Source organism: Coturnix japonica, chromosome Z, assembly GCF_054131305.1.
Source record: "Coturnix japonica strain WE chromosome Z, WE-NBRP24, whole genome shotgun sequence".
In the NCBI taxonomy this organism is placed as follows: Eukaryota; Metazoa; Chordata; class Aves; order Galliformes; family Phasianidae; genus Coturnix; species Coturnix japonica.
The window spans coordinates 6,150,147-6,173,401 of NC_140702.1; the positions used below are offsets into that span (position 1 = coordinate 6,150,147).

General features: G+C 51.7%; 2 protein-coding genes across 2 annotated transcripts; both read right to left on the bottom strand.

The window, feature by feature from the left end:
- Positions 1-5,526: 5,526 nt before the first annotated feature.
- On the bottom strand, positions 5,527-22,952 carry LOC146753681 (uncharacterized). The gene is made up of 16 exons (XM_085528241.1): positions 22,672-22,952; positions 22,292-22,403; positions 21,887-21,976; positions 21,530-21,634; positions 21,143-21,295; positions 20,834-20,985; positions 20,421-20,568; positions 9,005-9,156; positions 8,592-8,739; positions 8,289-8,426; positions 7,993-8,169; positions 7,581-7,736; positions 7,328-7,429; positions 7,109-7,211; positions 6,879-6,938; positions 5,527-6,633 (listed from the first exon to the last, which is right to left on the bottom strand). The coding sequence occupies exons 1-16, from the start codon at positions 22,947-22,949 to the stop codon at positions 6,485-6,487; spliced, it is 2,223 nt and encodes a 740-aa protein (XP_085384367.1). The 5' UTR covers positions 22,950-22,952; the 3' UTR covers positions 5,527-6,484.
- On the bottom strand, positions 18,598-20,252 carry LOC146753682 (maestro heat-like repeat-containing protein family member 7). Its single transcript, XM_085529257.1, has 7 exons — positions 20,219-20,252; positions 20,118-20,127; positions 19,822-20,041; positions 19,414-19,569; positions 19,161-19,262; positions 18,942-19,044; positions 18,598-18,771 (listed from the first exon to the last, which is right to left on the bottom strand). The coding sequence occupies exons 1-7, from the start codon at positions 20,250-20,252 to the stop codon at positions 18,704-18,706; spliced, it is 693 nt and encodes a 230-aa protein (XP_085385383.1). The 3' UTR covers positions 18,598-18,703.
- Positions 22,953-23,255: the final 303 nt, after the last annotated feature.

The following is a 23,255-nucleotide window of genomic DNA, read 5'->3' on the forward strand; positions in this document are numbered from 1 at the left end:
AGATCTTCTGTCCTGGGGAGCCCCACTCTCCTCCCCGGCCATGCTGGAGCGGCTGGGGGATCTCTCCTCCATCCCGTTTACAGGATGAAGGCTCAGACTATGGATGGGGCAGCCACGGGGCTGCCAAAGGAACACAGAAACGACTGGGGCTGCGCTCGGGGGCTCTTCGCCAGACCCGCACACTCCTGCCCTGTCTGCTCGCTGTCCTGACGGACACTGCAGGCCGCCTGCTGTCGCTGCCAGCTCTACCTGGGTGTCACAGAGATGGGTCACAAAGGGCTCCCCAGGACCCACCCGAGCAGGGCTGGTTCCAGAGCCCGGCTGAAATGGCGCAGAACAAACTCCTTTATTTCTTTTATTTCTGAATTGTAAAGATGTAAATAAATGACAAGTTTCACACAGAAGATACAGTTCTCTGCCCCTATTTCTTATTTGATGTCATCACACTGTCAAATAAGTGGGAGCACTGCAGTCCAATAAGGCGCTCCCTACACTTGGTCAGAAGCAGCTGAAATTAACACAGACAGATGCTGTTACCTTTCTGGCAGTTTTCTAACATCAACAAGTGAAAAGTTTGAACTCAGCCATTAATGCAGCATGTCAGTTACTATTTACTAGTTTAAAATTTTTAATTTTAAAATTTTTAAATATTTACTATTTATGATTTTAAAAAGTGACGCCTCTAATTAGAAATTCTGATGATGAAATTTGGATGATCTATGTCAGCGTTTGGCTATACCTTTATGTGCACGCCTGTGTTTAATAGCGGTTCCATTCAACTGAGTGGTCACCTCTTTGTCCCATATGTGCCTTGGGCTTTGAGGAGGACCTGCTCCATGATCTTCCCAGGCACAGAGATTAGGTTGACCTGCCTCTAGTTCGCCTGGTCTGTCTTTCTCCTTTTCATAAAAACAGGGCTAATGTTTCCCTTTTTCCAGTCACTGGGGACTTCACCGGACAGCCATGGTTTTAGAGATGATGGAGGATGTGTATTATGCGGGCTGCACCAAACGTAGGGTCATGATATTGTAGCATGGTGGGGAGTCACCTCTTCTCCCAGGTAGCTAGTAACAAGATGAGAGGTAATGGCCTCAGGTTGCACCAGGGGAGGTACAGACTGGATATTAGGAAAACTTTCTTCTCAGAACAAGTAGTGAGGCATTTCGACGGGCCACCCTTAGAAGTGGTGAAATCCCCATCCCTGGAGGTTTTCAAGGAAAGGGAGGATGTGGCACTGAAGGACTTGGTTTAGTGGGCACAGTGGAGGTGGGATGAGTTTGACTAGATGATATTAGAGGTCTTTTCCAACCTTAATGATTCCATGAATTAGGGGTTAAAATCTACTTCAGTTAAGCAATACCTGTTCAAGATTCTGGCCAATATCATCCACTTCTTAATCCTGCATCTTAAAGGTGGCGTCGAGCTTCCTTTATTTCCATGATGCCATGTGAGGGATCTGTGTCAAACCCTTGGGTATCTACCCACAAACACCCAGAGGCACCTCATAGGGCATCAAATAGAAGGGCACTGACACACACTGACGAAGCCATTCTGATTCTTCCACGTAAATCCTGCAGCTTTTGCTATTCCTCTCAAAACCTGCACAGTTAACTTTGCTGTTTGCAACTATATTTTTTTAAAAATCACTGTGTTCACACTGCAGACACCTACACCTGTACTGATGGACCAAAGCTGCACTGGAAGCACTGCAAACAGCTCGTTTTTTGAGGATCCACCTGCTACAAAAAATAACTTCTTTGTGAAACTCTCAGGCACCAAACCACACCACTGTGCACAACACACATCCCATATTCTGATCAGGAAAATATGCCACTTGCTGTCATGGTCAGGTCTTGGCACCTCTGGACAATGCTTCACTCGCTGCCCTCTGTCACAGGAGCTGGCACAGTGGATAAACAAGAAATTCACTAGTGAAAATGACAAGTATCCTTGTAATGATTCTATGTTTCAACTGCAGTAACAGACGATTTGAGCTCTGCTCTACTGGAGATAGTACAGCAGCAGCCATCCAAAACAGAAGACAAGTCTGATCGAGGAGGCTCTCCAGTTTCCTGTGCTGTTGCCAGGCACTGTCCTGTCCTGCTTTCCATGCGTCCCATCCTGTGATCAGCATTCACATCCTGCCCAGAGCTCTGTCATGCCCAGGTGTGCTCATGTACAGCACAGCAGTATAACTATACAGCAGTTCTTTGTAGAGAAGGGGGTGGGAACACTAAAAAGAAATGAAGATGAGGAGCTAGAAGCTGATTTGGTGATGTGCCAAAGTGGACTTCTGTTTGGCTGGGCTGGGGTAGAGACAGCCACACTGACCAGCTGGAGAGGGCTGAAGTGTGCAGCTGACCTGTCTGGTGGATGAAGGAAAGGCTGTTGATGTGGTCTACTTAGACTTCAGCAAAGCCTTTGACACTGTCTCCCATGCTATTCTCCTGCAGAAGCTGGCAGCGCGTGGCTTGGATGGATACACTCTCGGCTGGGTAAGGAGCCGGCTGAAGGGCTGGGCCCTGAGAGTGGTGGTAAAATGAGTTAAATCCAGCTGGCGACTGGTCTCGAGTGGTGTTCCCCAGGGGTCAGTGATGGGGCCTGTCCTCTACAACATCTTTATTGATGACCTGGATGAGGGCATTGAGTGCACCCTCAGTAAGTTCACAGATGACACTGAATTGGCTGGGAGTGTGGATCTGCCTGAGGGCAGCGAGGCCCTACAGAGGGATCTGGCAGGCTGGAGAGCTGGGCTGAAGCCAATGGGATGAAGTTCAACAAGACCAAATGCCGGGTCCTGCACTTTGGCCACAACAACCCCATGCAGCGCTATAGGCTTGGGGCGGAGTGACTGGAGGATTGTGTGGGAGAAATGGACCTGCAGGTACTGATTGATGCTCGGCTGAACATGAGCCGACAGTGTGCCCGGGTGGCCAAGAAGGCCAACGGCATCCTGGCCTGCGTCAAAAACAGTGTTACTAGCAGGAACAGGGAGGTAATTGTCCCCCTGTACTCAGCATTGCTGTGGCTGCACCTTGAGTACTGCATTCAGTTTTGGGCCCCTCACTGCAAGAAAGACATTGAGGCCCTGGAACGTGTTCAGAGGAGGGCTACAAAGCTGGTGAGGGGTCTGGAGCACAGGCCTTATGAGGAGCGGCTGAGGGAGCTGGGATTCTTCAGCCTGGAGAAGAGGAGGCCCAGGGGAGACGTTATTGCTCACTATGACTTCCTGAAGGGAGGTTGTAGTGAGCTGGGGGTTGGCCTCTTCTCTCATGAAACTGGTGATAAGACCAGAGGGAATGGCTCCAAGCAGCAGCAGGGGAGATTCAGGCTGGACATTAGGATATAGGACTGCTCGGAAAGGGTAGACAGCCATTGGAATGCACTGCCCAGGGTGGTGGTGGAGTCGCCAACCATTGGAGTGTTCAAGAAATGTTTGGATATTGTGTTGAGAGATATGATTTAGCTGGGAATTACTGGTGATGGTTGGACTGGATGATCTTCTAGGTCTTTTCCAATCTTGATAATTCTGTGATTCTGTGATTCTGTGATCAACAGCACCACACAGCTGGGTTGTGCATGCAAACTCACTCTGGATACTCTTGATCCCACTGTCTAGGTCACTGCTAAAGATATTAGAGAGCACCATTACCAAGATTAGGCATCTTGATATCAAGACTGTGGCTACCAGCAGGCAGCAAATCTCACACTATAAAAGAAATCAGATGTCTGCCTAAGACACTACAAGACCACCAGCTTTCCTTTAAAACTCAGTGCACATCTGAAATTCCATGTGAGAGTATAGAGTGATTCCTTTTAAGCATATTCTTGACAATCAGAGCCTGAAATGGGGTACATAATGCACAGCATAGTCATCTAGTCAAAGGAAGTGATTCCCTTGACATATTTTGCGTGGGTGAAGCCTCACTTTCACCTTTGAATGATAGATAGAAAGCATTACTTTCAGAGCAGCTCTCATGCTGCTGCTGGTGGACTGTCTCTTTGCTAAGGGATTTCCTCAGCAGAATACAAGTGGAAGTACAAGCCATCTTGAAGAGAATGGCTTGCACAGGGTGGTGTGGCCAAGATTGGAGCCTACTGGAGAGGTGACACTCCTACACACAGTTTCTGGAGGACAGAAAAGGCACAGCAGATAATGCTCAGCCGCAATGTGCTGGCAGAGCTCCTGGAGCTTCACAGCCAGAAGGAAGCAAAACCCTGGCAGCAGCTTCAGCTCATGCACTGCACAAGGCTCCTAGTGTTGTTAAACCTTAGTGCAGCCACACTGCAGCATGATAGCAGTCCTCTTCAATGAGGCTCAAGCTCCCATACATCTGAACTCTTGGGCAGGTGCCTGAGTGCCTGGGTTTCACAGCCTTAGCAATGCCATAGTACTGGCCAACATACCTGGTGTGAGGGAATCTGAGCTCAGGCTCATCCATGAACTCATCAACTAGTCCAGACTTAATGAGCACAGCTTCCAGTCCTGAAGAGATCCTGGCCAATATAAACATGCTGCCCCTTAGTATGACGAAAGAAGAAGAACCCAATTGCACGGTCCCTGAAGTAGACCTAAATCTCCACCTAGCACAGAAAGCACTGCTTCCATCAGTCAGTATGAAACCAATGGAATCCAAATAAGATTCCCATTTCTCAACAATATCAGTACAAAGGAGTCACTCCAGCTCCAGATGCCATCAGAGTTTGTTCCTTCTCTCTGCAGACGGGCCACCCGAACGCAGCCGCAGGAGAAAGAGAGCATGAGCCGCCGTGTTGGACTGACCTGTAGTGCCGGCGGTGCTGCGGGACTTCGCACGGGCCGAGCTACGAAGCTGCGGTCGCCCCTCCGGCACATCGCAGCCAGACGTTATCCTCACACAAACACAGTCCTTTCACCTGCTGGTCAGCAATCAACAGAGCACAACACACACCAGCAAACAGGACTCATGCAAAAAAAGGAGAAAAAGAAATTGCTAGAGGGTGTTTCTCAGAAGCACAGAAGCACAAGCCAACTAGAAGATAGCTGCAGTTATTCTTGTAAGTAATGTCTTCTGTTGTCTTCATGTAGCCGCTGTTGAGCAAAGCAAAGTCAGCCGGACTTTCTTAAAACCAGATTAATCTGCGAGGCACAATGTAATAAAAGAATGATTTTTATTAATAAACTGAGTGATAGCAGTTGTCAGAAGAATGACTATGTCACACACAGGGGTAAACTCCCCACAGCAAAACTAGATATAACATTTCCTATCCTTGCTTCATCCTCACAGGAAAAGGCTTTCTTCACAAGATGTTCTGGAAGGAAGATGGTAAGAGGCGTGAAAACTGAAGGATCCCAGCAGAGCTCTCTAGTAGCTCCCACAGTACGTAGATGGTCGCAGAGACAAAAGGTCAAGTCCACTTTTAGAGGGAGCTTGGTGATGTTTACCACTAACGTTACACCAACTTCAGGTAAGTGTGCTTGCTTTCACGTCCTTACAAAAGTACATGGAATGGATGAACATCCGCTTCTTTGCTTGACTGTTGCTGTTGCTTCTACTCCAAGTCAAATGCCACTGGATTTGCTGGTATCCTTTCCACTCTATTGCTGTGGGCTTTTAAAATTGCAATTTTTCCATTTCAAAATTGGAACTTTGGCACTGCTTTCCCATTTCCAACAATGCAGTGAAATCCTGGTCTCATTTGGATGACAATAAGATGAACCAGACTGCATTCTGAGGAGCACAAAACATGCTTGCTCCATCCTTGGCTCTTGTGCAAGGGGACACTAACACCAATTCAGTTCGTAGGAGAAATTTCCTCCGGTGACCTTGTCCCCGTGCCTTCCTTCATCTTCCATTGTTTTGTTGTTGCGTTGCTTTTATTAGTAGTACTAGAAACGGTAGTATTGTTGTTGTTTGAAGAGTCAAATGTCATCAGAGAAAGTTTGCAGAATCCTTTCTAATCCGGTTGTAAATGCAAACTCAAAAGCATAGATGTTGAATTCTGGATTCTAGGCTCCCCAAGACATAGGAAAAGAAAATGTGGTTTTTTGTCTTTTTCCACGTGACACTAATGCCCAGGCGCACAGCACGATAAGCAAGCAGGAGCTTTGCTGCCCAGCATTTTGGCTTTGCAACAGCTTGGAAAACCATAACTCTTCTGCTTGTTCATTTCAGATCCAAGAACTCATATGATGAGTTCCAGATAATTCAGAGAAATTAGGATCAGTTCTGCGTCTGTGTGCATGCGTGCTGCTCTCTAATGGTCACGGGCAGACTTCTCCAGATCTTCCTTGCAAAGGCTTTCTATCGTGCTTTTCAATTTCAATAGTCACTACCTACAGACCCAGTTCTAACCACCTTGGTTCCTGTTCTTTCTTCCAAGATGTCAGTACTCCAAGGCGCCTGCCGTTGTTCAGGGGGTCTGCCTTGCATGACAGGAACGCGTGTCCCAGTAACGTTGCTGTACAGGTGTCCTAGCAACGTTAATGAACAAGAATTATCCCTCAGAAGGCTATGCAGGACCAGCGGAAAAGTGCTGGGAGCCTTCTCTGTGCTGGTGCCGCCTTCTGCCTTTGTTGTCGCAGTATCTGGATGGTCTCAGATGCCACAACATGGACTGCCAGATGGGGGTCATCTTCCAAAGGCTGAAGGGCTGCAACAGAAGGAAACAGAGCAGAGATTGAACCCCCAGTCTGCAGAGAGCCACCAGCTTCACCTCCGGACATTGCCAGCCCCAATCTTTGATTTTCCTGGCCGGGTCAGCAGGAAGACACTGCTCAGGATTGCCAGGAATGCTCCTCTGTCCCTGCAGCATTTCCTTGCAGCAGGGCAAAGCACAGCTGCATGCTGCCCAGCTCTGCCCCCAGCCCCAACACACACAGCACTGCCCTCACTCACCACTGCAGAGTTCATTCAGCATCTCCTCACTCTGCTCCCTGGAGTGCTTCCCAATCAGCCCTAGGGAAAGAACTCCGTCAGACACCCACTTCACCATACGGTGCCCGAGGGTGGACATGAGCAAGGCACCCACTGGGGCTACCGGCATGGGCAGGCTGTACCTGGGGGCTTCAGGGCTGTGCCTTCCTGAAAAATCAGGGCCCAAAGAGGGACACAGGGGTTGGGCTCACCAATGAATCTGACAGCCTCGCATCGCAAGGAGGCCTGAGAATCCTCCAGGTATGGTAGGCTCTGCTGCAGGTGGCCTTCCACTCCCTTTCTGTCCTTCTGCAGCTGAAGAAGAGCACAAGAGCATGGGTTTGCAGAGTGTCCACAGCTGCTGCTGCAACCCCTCCTCCAGCATCCCCTTTCCCCCAGCAAAAAGGTGGGGGCTGTGAGATTGTCCTCACCAAACACTTCATGATCCCCGCTGTGTTCTTCTGCCAGGCCTGCTGCTTGAGCTCCTTCCACTTCAGGAACTTTGCACAGGACACAAGGGCTTCCCCAGATGCCTACAGAACAACAGATGCAGGGACATGGCGCCACACACACAGACACACATCCCAGTGTCTGAATGCTTGCTCAACTTGCTCTCAATTGCACATCACTGCTGAGCTGTCAGAACACCACTGCCTGCACAGTGCTCAGCTCTGAAATTCGTACCTCTGCTACGCTCGGGGTCTCGTCACTCATGTGAAAGAGCAGAGGGAGCAGGGCCCTGCGCACGGTCTTCTTCATGCTTCCCTTCTGAGACCACAGCACAGCGTCCATCACATCCGTGAAGAGGCGGATGGAACCTTCTCGCACTTCAGAAGATGCCTGAGGGACAGCAGAAGGACGTCAGACCTCAGCAGCACACACTCACTGCCCATGGTGAGCATGAGTGTAGGCTGAGCCCCAGCACAGGGGCCTGACATCACCAAGAACAACCAAGCTGCACCAGCAGGGACACGGCCTGCTGTGCTGCAGAGCCCACAAGACATCTCATTCCTGAGAGCCCAGAGAAGGAAAGAAAGGAGAAGATGCTCCTGTCAAGTACCCACCCGCAGAGCTCAGCCTCCCACAACAGACTTACGTGATTAAAAAGAGGCAGGATCTTCTCAGCCAGCTCCAGAGCAAAGGGACTGGCGTGCCTCTTCCCCAGATGGTGCACTGCATTCCTGAGGATATTCAGCACCTTCACAGTAATGGCTGTGTTGGCAAACAGCAGGTTCTCCATGACGCCTGGAAGCAGGGCCCGGATTTCTCTTGCCTGTACAAAACACACAATTTCCTTTCCATCAGGAGGACAGCGGCTGAAACACAGTGTTGCCCATTGCCCCAGCACCAGGCTGGCAACATGAGGCCTTCGTTTGACAAGGTCCTGCTCACCGTCTCAGGTCTATCCGACAGCAGCACAAGGCGTCTGAGCACCAGCCAGAGCACTGGCAGGCTTTCCACATTCAGAAGCTTCTGGAGCAGTGCTGGCTTACACAGCTCCTTCACCAGCTCTTCAGTGGGAGGCATCGCCTGAAACCAACACAGCAGTGAGAGGCAGGCAGAGGCAGCAGGACATCCTGCACCCTGCAGCTCCTGGCTGCTCTGGCACCTCAAGGCAGGGCACTAGGGAGACATAGCCCAGCCTGAGCTAGCAGTGCTCTTACGGAGAGCACATTCCCTTGTCCAGTAACTCACAGTCAAGCGAAGGAGGCCCAGCTCCTCTGTGCTGATGCTCAATATCTCACACAGCTGTTGGTCCTGCAGAACACTGCTGAGATCATCCCAGATCCGCTTGGATGCTTCCAGCAGGGTCAGCACACTCTTCAGTATGTCCAGGGTAGTGCTATAAACAGAGAGCAATGCTGTGTCAGCAGGGCTGCCTTAGCCACAGCACCATGGCTCAGGCAGGAGCCTGATGGGGGGCTCTGGGCTGCCATGGTTGGTACTGGCTGCTGCAGCCCTGAGCGGCCCACCAGCACTGGAAAGCACAGTGGGATGGAGGGCCTGCTCCTCGGGATGTCCTGCAGCTTTCCTTGGCTCTGGCAACCAGACCATTTCTGAGCCCTGTTCTTCACATGGAACAAACGTGGGGCTGTCTGAGCTGATACCTGTCAGTCTGTGGGAGGTCAGTCAGCACACTCCTCAGCACATCCCTGGGAAACTGGAAGGTCAGCAATTCCAGCATTGAGTGCAGGGTCTGCTGAACTGATGTGCTCTGGATCTTCAGGTTGGCGTGGATGCATCCCAGAATCTCTGGCACCTGTTGTGAGAACACAGGGAGACTGCTGCTGCAACTGTATTGCTGCCATTTGCCTCCCAGGCTGTGTTATTACTGTCCTTCCCACAGCTCTTTGCTGCCTTCAAATGGCTTCAGTTCCCAAGAGCTGTGGCAGGCAGGGTCGCCTCACTCTGCTTACATCCATCAGCCAGGTGCCAGGGTCTCTCCTAAGCACATCCAGCATAGTCTCAGCCCACTTCTTCTCATCCACACTGTAGTCCCCAATGATCTTCTCCAGGGTTACGAGGACAATGTCTGTCCTCTGAGAAGGGGCAAGACTTTTTCCAAGGCCCTGCAGTAAGAAGGAAAAAAGGAGGGAAGGCATGTTAAACAGAATGAGAGAATAGCGTCTGGAGCAGGATGAGCACAGGCAAAAGGAAGGATAAAGACTCTCATGTCAAAAGCATTCTGTGGGTTCATGCCTGAGCCCCAGCTTGTCTCACAGGTACTCCTGAGCCATAGAGACAGCTCTGGGATGCAAAGAATGAGAGTGCCCGGCTGGAATTTTCATGTCTCTTTACCTGCTGCCAGGAGCTGCTGGTCATGAAGTTACTAAGCTTCCAGATGCGCCCCAAAGCCCTCTCACACACAGTCTGTGTCTTGGAGATGCTGAAAGGCAGCAGCACCTGTGAGGAGAGGAGCTGCTGGTTAGCCTGGGAGCTGCTGATGCCCACTGCAGGAGAAGCAGGTCTGCTGAGCTCCTGGCTGGAATCACAGCATCCATCCAGGCTTCCCCTGAGCTTAAGCCAAGCCCATCATGGGGCTACTGCCGCCGGGGTCCCTTGCCGGCTCCAACTGCTGCCAGTGCCGTTTCCATGGAGCGGGATAAACTTCCACTAGAAGGGAGCTCTGGGGGCAGAACTTCACAATAGACAGACCTCCAAGATTCCCTGCAGCCGACTCTTGACACTGGCAATGGGACAGACATCTAGTACAATCTGCACCATGTCGTCCATAGCTTCCAGGGTCTGTAAAGAGAACAGTGGGTTGTGGAAGCCTTTCAGGGTTCCCTTTCATACCCAGGAGACTGCTGTGAACCCCTCTGGCTGCCAAGGAAGGATACCCACAGATCTGTGCACAGGGGCACCCTGCAAGGCTGATGCCCTCAGACCAGGCTACAACACAGGCTGTTTGCCAAGCCCAAGGCAAGAGTGAGAGGGGTGAGGGTAAGCAAGGCTGCTGCCTTGTCCAACAAACATCTTGATCCATCACTGGACACAAGTAATGCAAGCGGCAGCCCAGAGGCGTGGGGTCAACAGTAGATTGACCCCATGTAATACATACCTGGTTGTAGAGGGAAATGTTCAAGGCCCTGGCTGGAGGAAGGTAGAAGACGACGCTGCAGCACACCTTGAAGAGATGGACTAGTTCTTCCTCCGTAACTGCATTCACTGTGCTGCAATTAGAGAGACACTGATGCTAGGAGCGGTGCCTGGGTGCTGAGGCAGGGCTGGAACAGGTCCTCCCCTGGGCAAGGCTCCCTGAGAGGGATGGGGAGCCCTGCCAGGAGGTGCCTCCTCCCCCACGGGGCTGCTCTGGGTCAGAGGACAGTCCTGATGTCACCAGCTTTGGGGCGACGGCCAAGACTTAGCGGGGAGCTGCGTCAGGGCCACCAGGATGATGCCCGGGGGATGTGCTGGCAAAAGCAGGGGCTGGGCAGGTACCTCAAGGCAGCAATGGTGTTTATGCAGCAGTATCTAAGTCCGGTGCTCAGCTGCTCCATGGGCTCCTCACACAACAGAACCTGCAAAGCACAATCAGGATGGCACCTGGCAGCTGCCAGCACCCAGCAACAGCAAACCTGCCACCGGCCGCTAGGGCCTGAGTTGCCCCAGTGGCCCTTGACAAACACTGGCACACTGGTGCTGCTGTCCACCTCCACTGCTGAGCTCTCAGCAGCACCTGGAGTCCCATCTGGGGCACTTGGGTGTCTGCGCGTCATTTCCCTGCCTCCCTCTCCCCCTGTCCTGTCCTTCTCACAGGGTGCAGCTACCTGGGTGCCATGTCCCCTCACCTCAATCTTCTTGCACTGATTTTTCAGCAAGCACAAGATACTGGGGCTCAGTGTGAGGCCCGTCTGTCCAGCGGTGCTGCACAGTATACAAATGCTGTTGAGGAACCGCAGCTTCTGCACCAGATCCTGGCAAGCACACAGAGACCGAGGAGTGTGAGTGGGGACAGCCGTGGCCAGGGGGACCAGGAGTTGCGGGGTGTGGAGCAGCGCAGGACAGCTGCAGGACAGCAGCAGCTCTGCCCGGCCAGCAGCCCTCCTGCAGCCTGAAGGCAGAGCCAGAGGGACCGTCTGGAGATGCAGCTACAGCCACGATGGAGATGGCTGCTCTTACCATTTCCATGCTGATGCTGTTGGCTTGGATGAAATCCGCTGCCTCCTGTTCCACATCAGGCAGAGGCAGCAATTCAGCATCTGACCAAGGAGAGAGAGCAGTGCTCAAGAGGGGCCAAAGGCAGGCGGGAGCAGAAGAAGGAGCTCTGCCCTCTCCGGCCCTGGGCTCGCTCCCCTGGCACAGTCTGCCCGTGACAAGGGGTCCTGGTGTGGAGCAGGGGGCACTCGCTGCCCCAGCCCTGCCCACCCCGCTTTGGACCCTCACTCACCAGCATGCAGAGGGATGACCTCGGTCACTTGGTAGGGCTCTGCTGGAGATCTTATGTCCTGGGGAGCCCCACTCTCCTCCCCGGCCATGCTGGAGCGGCTGGGGGATCTCTCCTCCATCCCGTTTACAGGATGAAGGCTCAGACTATGGATGGGGCAGCCACGGGGCTGCCAAAGGAACACAGAAACGACTGGGGCTGCGCTCGGGGGCTCTTCGCCAGACCCGCACACTCCTGCCCTGTCTGCTCGCTGTCCTGACGGACACTGCAGGCCGCCTGCTGTCGCTGCCAGCTCTGCCTGGGTGTCACAGAGATGGGTCACAAAGGGCTCCCCAGGACCCACCCGAGCAGGGCTGGTTCCAGAGCCCGGCTGAAATGGCGCAGAACAAACTCCTTTATTTCTTTTATTTCTGAATTGTAAAGATGTAAATAAATGACAAGTTTCACACAGAAGATACAGTTCTCTGCCCCTATTTCTTATTTGATGTCATTACACTGTCAAATAAGCGGGAGCACTGCAGTCCAATAAGGCGCTCCCTACACTTGGTCAGAAGCAGCTGAAATTAACACAGACAGATGCTGTTACCTTTCTGGCAGTTTTCTAACATCAACGAGTGAAAAGTTTGAACTCAGCCATTAATGCAGCATGTCAGTTACTATTTACTAGTTTAAAATTTTTAATTTTAAAATTTTTAAATATTTACTATTTATGATTTTAAAAAGTGACGCCTCTAATTAGAAATTCTGATGATGAAATTTGGATGATCTATGTCAGCGTTTGGCTATACCTTTATGTGCACGCCTGTGTTTAATAGCGGTTCCATTCAACTGAGTGGTCACCTCTTTGTCCCATATGTGCCTTGGGCTTTGAGGAGGACCTGCTCCATGATCTTCCCAGGCACAGAGATTAGGTTGACCTGCGTCTAGTTCGCCTGGTCTGTCTTTCTCCTTTTCATAAAAACAGGGCTAATGTTTCCCTTTTTCCAGTCACTGGGGACATCACCGGACAGCCATGGTTTTAGAGATGATGGAGGATGTGTATTATGCGGGCTGCAGCAAACGTAGGGTCATGATATTGTAGCATGGTGGGGAGTCACCTCTTCTCCCAGGTAGCTAGTAACAAGATGAGAGGTAATGGCCTCAGGTTGCGCCAGGGGAGGTACAGACTGGATATTAGGAAAAATTTCTTCTCAGAACAAGTAGTGAGGCATTTCGACGGGCCACCCTTAGAAGTGGTGAAATCCCCATCCCTGGAGGTTTTCAAGGAAAGGGAGGATGTGGCACTGAAGGACGTGGTTTAGTGGGCACAGAGGAGGTGGAATGAGTTTGACTAGATGATATCAGAGGTCTTTTCCAACCTTAATGATTCCATGAATTAGCGGTTAAAATCTACGTCAGTTAAGCAATACCTGTTCAAGATTCTGGCCAATATCATCCACTTCTTAATCCTGCATCTTAAAGGTGGCGTCGAGCTTCCTTTATTTCCATGATGCCATGTGAGGGATCTGTGTCAAACCCTTGGGTATCTACCCACAAACACCCAGAGGCACCTCATAGGGCATCAAATAGAAGGGCACTGACACACACTGACGAAGCCATTCTGATTCTTCCACGTAAATCCTGCAGCTTTTGCTATTCCTCTCAAAACCTGCACAGTTAACTTTGCTGTTTGCAACTATATTTTTTTAAAAATCACTTTGTTCACACTGCAGACACCTACACCTGTACTGATGGACCAAAGCTGCACTGGAAGCACTGCAAACAGCTCGTTTTTTGAGGATCCACCTGCTACAAAAAATAACTTCTTTGTGAAACTCTCAGGCACCAAACCACACCACTGTGCACAACGCACATCCCATATTCTGATCAGGAAAATATGCCACTTGCTGTCATGGTCATGTCTTGGCACCTCTGGACAATGCTTCACTCGCTGCCCTCTGTCACAGGAGCTGGCACAGTGGATAAACAAGAAATTCACTAGTGAAAATGACAAGTATCTTTGTAATGATTCTATGTTTCAACTGCACTAACAGACGATTTGAGCTCTGCTCTACTGGAGATAGTACAGCAGCAGCCATCCAAAACAGAAGACAAGTCTGATCGAGGAGGCTCTCCAGTTTCCAGTGCTGTGGCCAGGCACTGTCCTGTCCTGCTTTCCATGCGTCCCATCCTGTGATCAGCATTCACATCCTGCCCAGAGCTCTGTCATGCCCAGGTGTGCTCATGTACAGCACAGCAGTATAACTATACAGCAGTTCTTTGTAGAGAAGAGGGGGGAACACTAAAAAGAAATGAAGATGAGGAGCTAGAAGCTGATTTGGTGATGTGCCAAAGTGGACTTCTATTTGGCTGGGCTGGGGTAGAGACAGCCACACTGACCAGCTGGAGAGGGCTGAAGTGTGCAGCTGACCTGTCTGGTGGATGAAGGAAAGGCTGTTGATGTGGTCTACTTAGACTTCAGCAAAGCCTTTGACACTGTCTCCCATGCTATTCTCCTGCAGAAGCTGGCAGCCCGTGGCTTGGATGGATACACTCTCGGCTGGGTAAGGAGCTGGCTGGAGGACTGGGCCCTGAGAGTGGTGGTAAAATGAGTTAAATCCAGCTGGCGACTGGTCTCGAGTGGTGTTCCCCAGGGGTCAGTGATGGGGCCTGTCCTCTACAACATCTTTATTGATGACCTGGATGAGGGCATTGAGTGCACCCTCAGTAAGTTCACAGATGACACTGAATTGGCTGGGAGTGTGGATCTGCCTGAGGGCAGCGAGGCCCTACAGAGGGATCTGGACAGGCTGGAGAGCTGGGCTGAAGCCAATGGGATGAAGTTCAACAAGACCAAATGCCGGGTCCTGCACTTTGGCCACAACAACCCCATGCAGCGCTATAGACTTGGGGCAGAGTGGCTGGAGGATTGTGTGGGAGAAACGGACCTGCAGGTACTGATTGATGCTCGGCTGAACATGAGCCGACAGTGTGCCCGGGTGGCCAAGAAGGCCAACGGCATCCTGGCCTGCATCAAAAACGGTGTTACTAGCAGGAACAGGGAGGTAATTGTCCCCCTGTACTCGGCATTGGTGTGGCTGCACCTTGAGTACTGCATTCAGTTTTGGGCCCCTCACTGCAAGAAAGACATTGAGGCCCTGGAACGCGTTCAGAGGAGGGCTACAAAGCTGGTGAGGGGTCTGGAGCACAGGCCTTATGAGGAGCGGCTGAGGGAGCTGGGATTGTTCAGCCTGGAGAAGAGGAGGCTCAGGGGAGACGTTATTGCTCACTATGACTTCCTGAAGGGAGGTTGTAGTGAGCTGGGGGTTGGCCTCTTCTCTCGTGTAACTGGTGATAAGACCAGAGGGAATGGCACCAAGCAGCTGCAGGGGAGATTCAGGCTGGACGTTAGGAAACATGACTGCTCGGAAAGGGTAGACAGCCATTGGAATGCACTGCCCAGGGAGGTGGTGGAATCACCAACCATGGGAGTGTTCAAGAAATGTTTGGATATTGTGTTGAGAGATATGATTTAGCTGAGAATTACTGGTGATGGTTGGACTGGATGATCTTCTAGGTCTTTTCCAATCTTGATAATTCTGTGATTCTGTGATTCTGTGATCAACAGCACCACACAGCTGGGTTGTGCATGCAAACTCACTCTGGATACTCTTGATCCCACTGTCTAGGTCACTGCTAAAGATGTTAGAGAGCACCATTACCAAGATTAGGCATCTTGATATCAAGACTGTGGCTACCAGCAGGCAGCAAATCTCACACTATAAAGGAAATCAGATGTCTGCCTAAGACACTACAAGACCACCAGCTTTCCTTTAAAACTCAGTGCACATCTGAAATTCCATGTGAGAGTATAGAGTGATTCCTTTTAAGCATATTCTTGACAATCAGAGCCTGAAATGGGGTACATAATGCACAGCATAGTCATCTAGTCAAAGGAAGTGATTCCCTTGACATATTTTGCGTGGGTGAAGCCTCACTTTCACCTTTGAATGATAGATAGAAAGCATTACTTTCAGAGCAGCTCTCATGCTGCTGCTGGTGGACTGTCTCTTTGCTAAGGGATTTCCTCAGCAGAATACAAGTGGAAGTACAAGCCATCTTGAAGAGAATGGCTTGCACAGGGTGGTGTGGCCAAGATTGGAGCCTACTGGAGAGGTGACACTCCTACGCACAGTTTCTGGATGACAGAAAAGGCACAGCAGATAATGCTCAGCCGCAATGTGCTGGCAGAGCTCCTGGAGCTTCACAGCCAGAAGGAAGCAAAACCCTGGCAGCAGCTTCAGCTCATGCACTGCACAAGGCTCCTAATGCTCTTGAACCTCGGTGCAGCCACACTGCAGCATGACAGCAGTCCTCTTCAATGAGGCTCAAGCTCCCACATGTCTGAACTCTTAAGCAGGTGCCTGAGTGCCAGGGTTTCACAGCCTTAGCAATGCCATAGTACTGGCCAACATACCTGGTGTGAGGGAATCTGAGCTCAGGCTCATCCATGAACTCATCAACCAGTCCAGACTTAATGAGAACAGCTTCCAGCCCTGAAGAGATCCTGGCCAATATAAACATGCTGCCCCTTAGTATGACAAAAGATGAACCCAATTGCACGGTCCCTGAAGTAGACCTAAATCTCCACCTAGCACAGAAAGCACTGCTTCGACCAGCCAGTGTGAAACCAATGGAATCCAAATTAGATCCCCATTTCTCAACAATACCAGTACAAAGGAGCCACTCCAGCTCCAGATGCCATCAGAGTTTGCTCCTAATCCCTGCTGATGGGCCACCCGAACGCAGCCGCAGGAGAAAGAGAGCATGAGCCGCGGTGTTGGACTGACCTGTAGTGCCGGCGATGCTGCAGGGCTTTGCACGGGCTGAGCTACGAAGCTGCGGTCGCCCCGCCGGCACATCGCGGCCGGACGTTATCCTCACACAAACACAGTCCTTTCACCTGCTGGTCAGCAAACAACAGAGCACAACACACACCAGCAAACAGGACTCATGCAAAAAAAGGAGAAAAAGAAATTGCTAGAGGGTGTTTCTCAGAAGCACAGAAGCACAAGCCAACTGGAAGATAGCTGCAATTATTCTTGTAAGTAATGTCTTCTGTTGTCTTCATGTAGCCGCTGCTGAGCAAAGCAAAGTCAGCCGGACTTTCTTAAAACCAGATTAATCTGCGAGGCACAATGTAATAAAAGAATGATTTTTATTAATAAACTGAGTGATAGCAGTTGTCAGAAGAATGACTATGTCACACACAGGGGTAAACTCCCCACAGCAAAACTAGATGTAACATTTCCTATCCGTGCTTCATCCTCACAGGAAAAGCCCTTTCTTCACAAGATGTTCTGGAAGGAAGATGGTAAGAGACGTGAAAACTGAAGGATCCCAGCAGAGCTCTCCAGTAGCTCCCACTGTACGTAGATGGTCGCAGAGACAAAAGGTCAAGTCCACTTTTAGAGGGAACTTGGTGATGCTTCCCACTAACGTTACACCAACTTCAGGTAAGTCTGCTTGCTTTCACGTCCTTACAAAAGTACATGGAATGGATGATTATCCAATTCTTTGTTGACTGTTGCTGTTGCTTCTACTCCAAGTCAAATGCCACTGGATTTGCTGGTATCCTTTCCACTCTATTGCTGTGGGCTTTTAAAATTGCAATTTTTCCATTTCAAAATTGGAACTTTGGCACTGCTTTCCCATTTCCAACAATGCAGTGAAATCCTGGTCTCATTTGGATGACAATAAGATGAACCAGACTGCATTCTGAGGAGCACAAAACATGCTTGCTCCATCCTTGGCTCTTGTGCAAGGGGACACTAACACCAATTCAGTTCGTAGGAGAAATTTCCTCCGGTGACCTTGTCCCCATGCCTTCCTTCATCTTCCATTGTTTTGTTGTTGCGTTGCTTTTATTAGTAGTACTAGAAACGGTAGTATTGTTGTTGTTTGAAGAGTCAAATGTCATCAGAGAAAGTTTGCAGAATCCTTTCTAATCCAGTTTTGAAATGCAAACTCAAAAGCATAGATGTTGAATTCTGGATTCCTGGCTCTCCAAGACATAGGAAAAGAAAATGTGGTTTTTTGTCTTTTTCCACGTGACACTAATGCCCAGGCACACAGCACGATAAGCAAGCAGGAGCTTTGCTGCCCAGCGTTTTGCCTTTGCAACAGCTTGGAAAACCATAACTCTTCTGCTTGTTCATTTCAGATCCAAGAACTCATATGATGAGTTCCAGATAATTCAGAGAAATTAGGATCAGTTCTGTGTCTGTGTGCATGCGTGCTGCACTCTAGTGGTCACGGGCAGACGTCTTCTCCAGATCTTCCTTGCAAAGGCTTTCTATCGTGCTTTTCAATTTCAATAGTCACTACCTACAGACCCAATTCTAACCACCTTGGTTCCTGTTCTTTCTTCCAAGATGTCAGTACTCCAAGGCGCCTGCCGTTGTTCAGGGGGTCTGCCTTGCATGACAGAAATGCGTGTCCCAGTAACGTTGCTGTACAGGTGTCCTAGCAACGTTGATGAACAAGAATTATCCCTCAGAAGGCTATGCAGGACCAGCGGAAAAGTGCTGGGAGCCTTCTCCGTGCTGGTGCCGCCTTCTGCCTTTGTTGTCGCAGTATCTGGATGGTCTCAGATGCCACAACATGGACTGCCAGATGGGGGTCATCTTCCAAAGGCTGTAGGGCTGCAACAGAAGGAAACAGAGCAGAGATTGAACCCCCAGTCTGCAGAGAGCCACCAGCTTCCCCTCCGGACATTGCCAGCCCCAATCTTTGATTTCCTGGCCGGGTCAGCAGGAAGACACTGCTCAGGATTGCCAGGAATGCTCCTCTGTCCCTGCAGCATTTCCTTGCAGCAGGGCAAAGCACAGCTGCATGCTGCCCAGCTCTGCCCCCAGCCCCAACACACACAGCACTGCCCTCACTCACCACTGCAGAGTTCATTCAGCATCTCCTCACTCTGCTCCCTGGAGTGCTTCCCAATCAGCCCTAGGGAAAGAACTCCGTCAGACACCCACTTCACCATACGGTGCCCGAGGGTGGACCTGAGCAAGGCACCCACTGTGGCTACCGGCATGGGCAGGCTGTACCTGGGGGCTTCAGGGCTGTGCCTTCCTGCCAGGTCAGGGCCCAAAGAGGGACACAGGGGTTGGGCTCACCAATGAATCTGACAGCCTCGCATCGCAAGGAGGCCTGAGAATCCTCCAGGTATGGCAGGCTCTGCTGCAGTTGGCCTTCCACTCCCTTTCTGTCCTTCTGCAGCTGAAGAAGAGCACAAGAGCATGGGTTTGCAGAGTGTCCACAGCTGCTGCTGCAACCCCTCCTCCAGCATCCCCTTTCCCCCAGCAAAAAGGTGGGGGCTGTGAGATTGTCCTCACCAAACACTTCATGATCCCCGCTGTGTTCTTCTGCCAGGCCTGCTGCTTGAGCTCCTTCCACTTCAGGAACTTTGCACAGGACACAAGGGCTTCCCCAGATGCCTACAGAACAACAGATGCAGGGACATGGTACAACACACACAGACACACATCCCAGTGTCTGAATGCTTGCTCAACTTGCTCTCAATTGCACATCACTGCTGAGCTGTCAGAACACCACTGCCTGCACAGTGCTCAGCTCTGAAATTCGTACCTCTGCTACGCTCGGGGTCTCGTCACTCATGTGAAAGAGCAGAGGGAGCAGGGCCCTGCGCACGGTCTTCTTCATGCTTCCCTTCTGAGACCACAGCACAGCGTCCATCACATCCGTGAAGAGGCGGATGGAACCTTCTCGCACTTCAGAAGATGCCTGAGGGACAGCGGAAGGACGTCAGACCTCAGCAGCACACACTCATTGCCCATGGTGAGCATGAGTGTAGGCTGAGCCCCAGCACAGGGGCCTGACATCACCAAGAACAACCAAGCTGCACCAGCAGGGACACGGCCTGCTGTGCTGTAGAGCCCACAAGACATCTCATTCCTGAGAGCCCAGAGAAGGAAAGGAGAAGATGCTCCTGTCAAGTACCCACCCGCAGAGCTCAGCCTCCCACAACAGACTTACGTGATTAAAAAGAGGCAGGATCTTCTCAGCCAGCTCCAGAGCAAAGGGACTGGCGTGCCTCTTCCCCAGATGGTGCACTGCATTCCTGAAGATATTCAGCACCTTCACAGTAATGGCTGTGTTGGCAAACAGCAGGTTCTCCATGACGCCTGGAAGCAGGGCCCGGATTTCTCTTGCCTGTACAAAACACACAATTTCCTTTCCATCAGGAGGACAGCGGCTGAAACACAGTGTTGCCCATTGCCCCAGCACCAGGCTGGCAACATGAGGCCTTCGTTTGACAAGGTCCTGCTCACCGTCTCAGGTCTATCCGACAGCAGCACAAGGCGTCTGAGCACCAGCCAGAGCACTGGCAGGCTTTCCACATTCAGAAGCTTCTGGAGCAGTGCTGGCTTACACAGCTCCTTCACCAGCTCTTCAGTAGGAGGCATCGCCTGAAACCAACACAGCAGTGAGAGGCAGGCAGAGGCAGCAGGACATCCTGCACCCTGCAGCTCCTGGCTGCTCTGGCACCTCAAGGCAGGGCACTAGGGAGACATAGCCCAGCCTGAGCTAGCAGTGCTCTTACGGAGAGCACGATCCCTTGTCCAGTAACTCACAGTCAAGCGAAGGAGGCCCAGCTCCTCTGTGCTGATGCTCAATATCTCACAGAGATGTTGGTCCTGCAGAACACTGCTGAGATCATCCCAGATCCGCTTGGATGCTTCCAGCAGGGTCAGCACACTCTTCAGTATGTCCAGGGTAGTGCTATAAACAGAGAGCAATGCTGTGTCAGCAGGGCTGCCTTAGCCACAGCACCATGGCTCAGGCAGGAGCCTGATGGGGGGCTCTGGGCTGCCATGGTTGGTACTGGCTGCTGCAGCCCTGAGCGGCCCACCAGCACTGGAAAGCACAGTGGGATGGAGGGCCTGCTCCTCGGGATGTCCTGCAGCTTTCCTTGGCTCTGGCAACCAGACCATTTCTGAGCCCTGTTCTTCACATGGAACAAACGTGGGGCTTTCTGGGCTGATACCTGTCAGTCTGTGGGAGGTCGGTCAACACACTCCTCAGAACATCCCTGGGAAACTGGAAGGTCAGCAATTCCAGCATTGAGTGCAAGGTCTGCTGAACTGATGTGCTCTGGATCTTCAGGTTGGCGTGGATGCATCCCAGAATCTCTGGCACCTGTTGTGAGAACACAGGGAGACTGCTGCTGCAACTGTATTGCTGCCATTTGCCTCCCAGGCTGTGTTATTACTGTCCTTCCCACAGCTCTTTGCTGCCTTCAAATGGCTTCAGTTCCCAAGAGCTGTGGCAGGCAGGGTCGCCTCACTCTGCTTACATCCATCAGCCAGGTGCCAGGGTCTCTCCTAAGCACATCCAGCATAGTCTCAGCCCACTTCTTCTCATCCACACTGTAGTCCCCAATGATCTTCTCCAGGGTTACGAGGACAATGTCTGTCCTCTGAGAAGGGGCAAGACTTTTTCCAAGGCCCTGCAGTAAGAAGGAAAAAAGGAGGGAAGGCATGTTAAACAGAATGAGAGAATAGCGTCTAGAGCAGGATGAGCACAGGCAAAAGGAAGGATAAAGACCCTCCCTTCATGTCAAAAGCATTCTGTGGGTTCATGCCTGAGCCCCAGCTTGTCTCACAGGTACTCCTGAGCCATAGAGACAGCTCTGGGATGCAAAGAATGAGAGTGCCCGGCTGGAATTTTCATGTCTCTTTACCTGCTGCCAGGAGCTGCTGGTCATGAAGTTACTAAGCTTCCAGATGCGCCCCAAAGCCCTCTCACACACAGTCTGTGTCTTGGAGATGCTGAAAGGCAGCAGCACCTGTGAGGAGAGGAGCTGCTGGTTAGCCTGGGAGCTGCTGATGCCCACTGCAGGAGAAGCAGGTCTGCTGAGCTCCTGGCTGGAATCACAGCATCCATCCAGGCTTCCCCTGAGCTTAAGCCAAGCCCATCATGGGGCTACTGCCGCCGGGGTCCCTTGCCGGCTCCAACTGCTGCCAGTGCCGTTTCCATGGAGCGGGATAAACTTCCACTAGAAGGGAGCTCTGGGGGCAGAACTTCACAATAGACAGACCTCCAAGATTCCCTGCAGCCGACTCTTGACACTGGCAATGGGACAGACATCTAGTACAATCTGCAGCATGTCGTCCATAGCTTCCAGGGTCTGTAAAGAGAACAGTGGGTTGTGGAAGTCTTTCAGGGTTCCCTTTCACACCCTGGGGACTGTGTGAACCCCTCTGGCTGCCAAGGAAGGATACCCACAGATATGCGCACAGGGGCACCCTGCAAGGCTGCTGCCCTCAGACCAGGCTACAACACAGGCTGTTTGCCAAGCCCAAGGCAAGAGTGAGAGGGGTGAGGGTAAGCAAGGCTGCTACCTTGTCCCACAAACATCTTGATACATCTCTGGACACAAGTAATGCAAGCGGCAGCCCAGAGGCGTGGGGTCAACAGTAGATTGACCCCATGTAATACATACCTGGTTGTAGAGGGAAATGTTCAAGGCCCTGGCTGGAGGAAGGTAGAAGACGACGCTGCAGCACACCTTGAAGAGATGGACTAGTTCTTCCTCCATAACTGCATTCACTGTGCTGCAATTAGAGAGACACTGATGCTAGGAGCGGTGCCTGGGTGCTGAGGCAGGGCTGGAACAGGTCCTCCCCTGGGCAAGGCTCCCTGAGAGGGATGGGGAGCCCTGCCAGGAGATGCCTCCACCCCCATGGGGCTGCTCTGGGTCAGAGGACAGTCCTGATGTCACCAGCTTTGGGGCGACGGCCAAGACTTAGCGGGGAGCTGCGTCAGGGCCACCAGGATGGTGCCCGGGGGATGTGCTGTCAAAAGCAGGGGCTGGGCAGGTACCTCAAGGCAGCAATGGTGTTCATGCAGCAGTATCTTAGTCCGGTGCTCAGCTGCTCCATGGGCTCCTCACACAACAGAACCTGCAAAGCACAATCAGGATGGCACCTGGCAGCTGCCAGCACCCAGCAACAGCAAACCTGCCACCGGCCGCTAGGGCCTGAGTCACCCCAGTGGCCCTTGACAAACACTGGCACACTGGTGCTGCTGTCCACCTCCACTGCTGAGCTCTCAGCAGCACCTGGAGTCCCATCTGGGGCACTTGGGTGTCTGCGCGTCATTTCCCTGCCTCCCTCTCCCCCTGTCCTGTCCTTCTCACAGGGTGCAGCTACCTGGGTGCCATGTCCCCTCACCTCAATCTTCTTGCACTGATTTTTCAGCAAGCACAAGATACTGGGGCTCAGTGTGAGGCCCGTCTGTCCAGCGGTGCTGCACAGTATACAAATGCTGTTGAGGAACCGCAGCTTCTGCACCAGATCCTGGCAAGCACACAGAGACCGAGGAGTGTGAGTGGGGACAGCCGTGGCCAGGGGGACCAGGCGTTGCGGGGTGTGGAGCAGCGCAGGACAGCTGCAGGACAGCAGCAG